Raw genomic sequence first — 792 nt, 5'->3', positions numbered from 1 at the left:
AACATCAAACTTCCCTTTATTTTCAAAATAATTTTTTTCTCTCTCAGTAAACGTAAACCATAAACAAAAGCATCAACACATCCTACATCATGAACGCAAACCATGAAAAACAACATCAAAACACTCTACATCATTAACACAAAAGAAAGTCTTACATCTGCCCCGTGCTCGAGCAAGAGAACCAAGATATTGAGGTTCTGGATGTGGCAGACGGCGTGGAGGGGCGCCAACCCCCCGCATCTTGCAGAGGTCAACAAGGTCGGATTCTCTTGCAAAAGCGTTTTGACTGTCTCGGTATCGTTACTCTGTATTGCCTTTGGGAGGATGAAAATTCATTGAAAAAAAAAATGATGAAACGTGTACAACTATTAGGAAGGGTATTTTCAAAAACATTGATCAAATGTGTACAAATATGAGGAAGAGAATAGTATTACTAGATGCGCAGAGAATGGGAAAGTGATATTAATCATTCATTTGGGGAAGTTGAAAGTTTATGAATACAAACAGGGAAAAATACTTATGAAAGACCCAGAGGACCAAGACTCAATAAAAAACAAGACACAACCCATTGATAATACTCTCTTCCTCCTTACCGAGAAAATAGGAGGAATATTATGCAGGCCATCAGCAACATCCTCTGCCATTTGCAAAGAGATGTGGTTGGCGGGAGAGACGGGCTGCTCGAAAACCTCGCTTTGAGAAGGACCATCGTCAACCACCGTCGATTTCCTTCGCTTGGTGTTGAACCGACTGGAAGCTTGCCATTGCTCGGTTATTCGACGTCTGCGGGTG

General features: G+C 41.5%; 1 protein-coding gene across 2 annotated transcripts in view; it reads right to left on the bottom strand.

The window, feature by feature from the left end:
- The window catches only part of LOC119586812 (transient receptor potential channel pyrexia-like), a 7924-nt gene that overhangs the window by 2456 nt on the left and 4676 nt on the right, over positions 1–792 (bottom strand). For both annotated transcript variants that reach the window (XM_037935537.1, XM_037935538.1), the window contains exons 3-4: positions 594–783; positions 156–314 (exon numbers count right to left, since the gene is read on the bottom strand). In XM_037935537.1, the coding sequence (XP_037791465.1) occupies positions 156–314; positions 594–783 (349 nt within the window). The remainder of the gene's footprint in view (positions 1–155; positions 315–593; positions 784–792) is intronic.

Source organism: Penaeus monodon, chromosome 22 (genome assembly GCF_015228065.2).
Source record: "Penaeus monodon isolate SGIC_2016 chromosome 22, NSTDA_Pmon_1, whole genome shotgun sequence".
Taxonomy (NCBI): domain Eukaryota; kingdom Metazoa; phylum Arthropoda; class Malacostraca; order Decapoda; family Penaeidae; genus Penaeus; species Penaeus monodon.
Note: the sequence above shows the minus strand (reverse complement) of the source record. Positions and strands in the feature narration are given on the sequence as shown.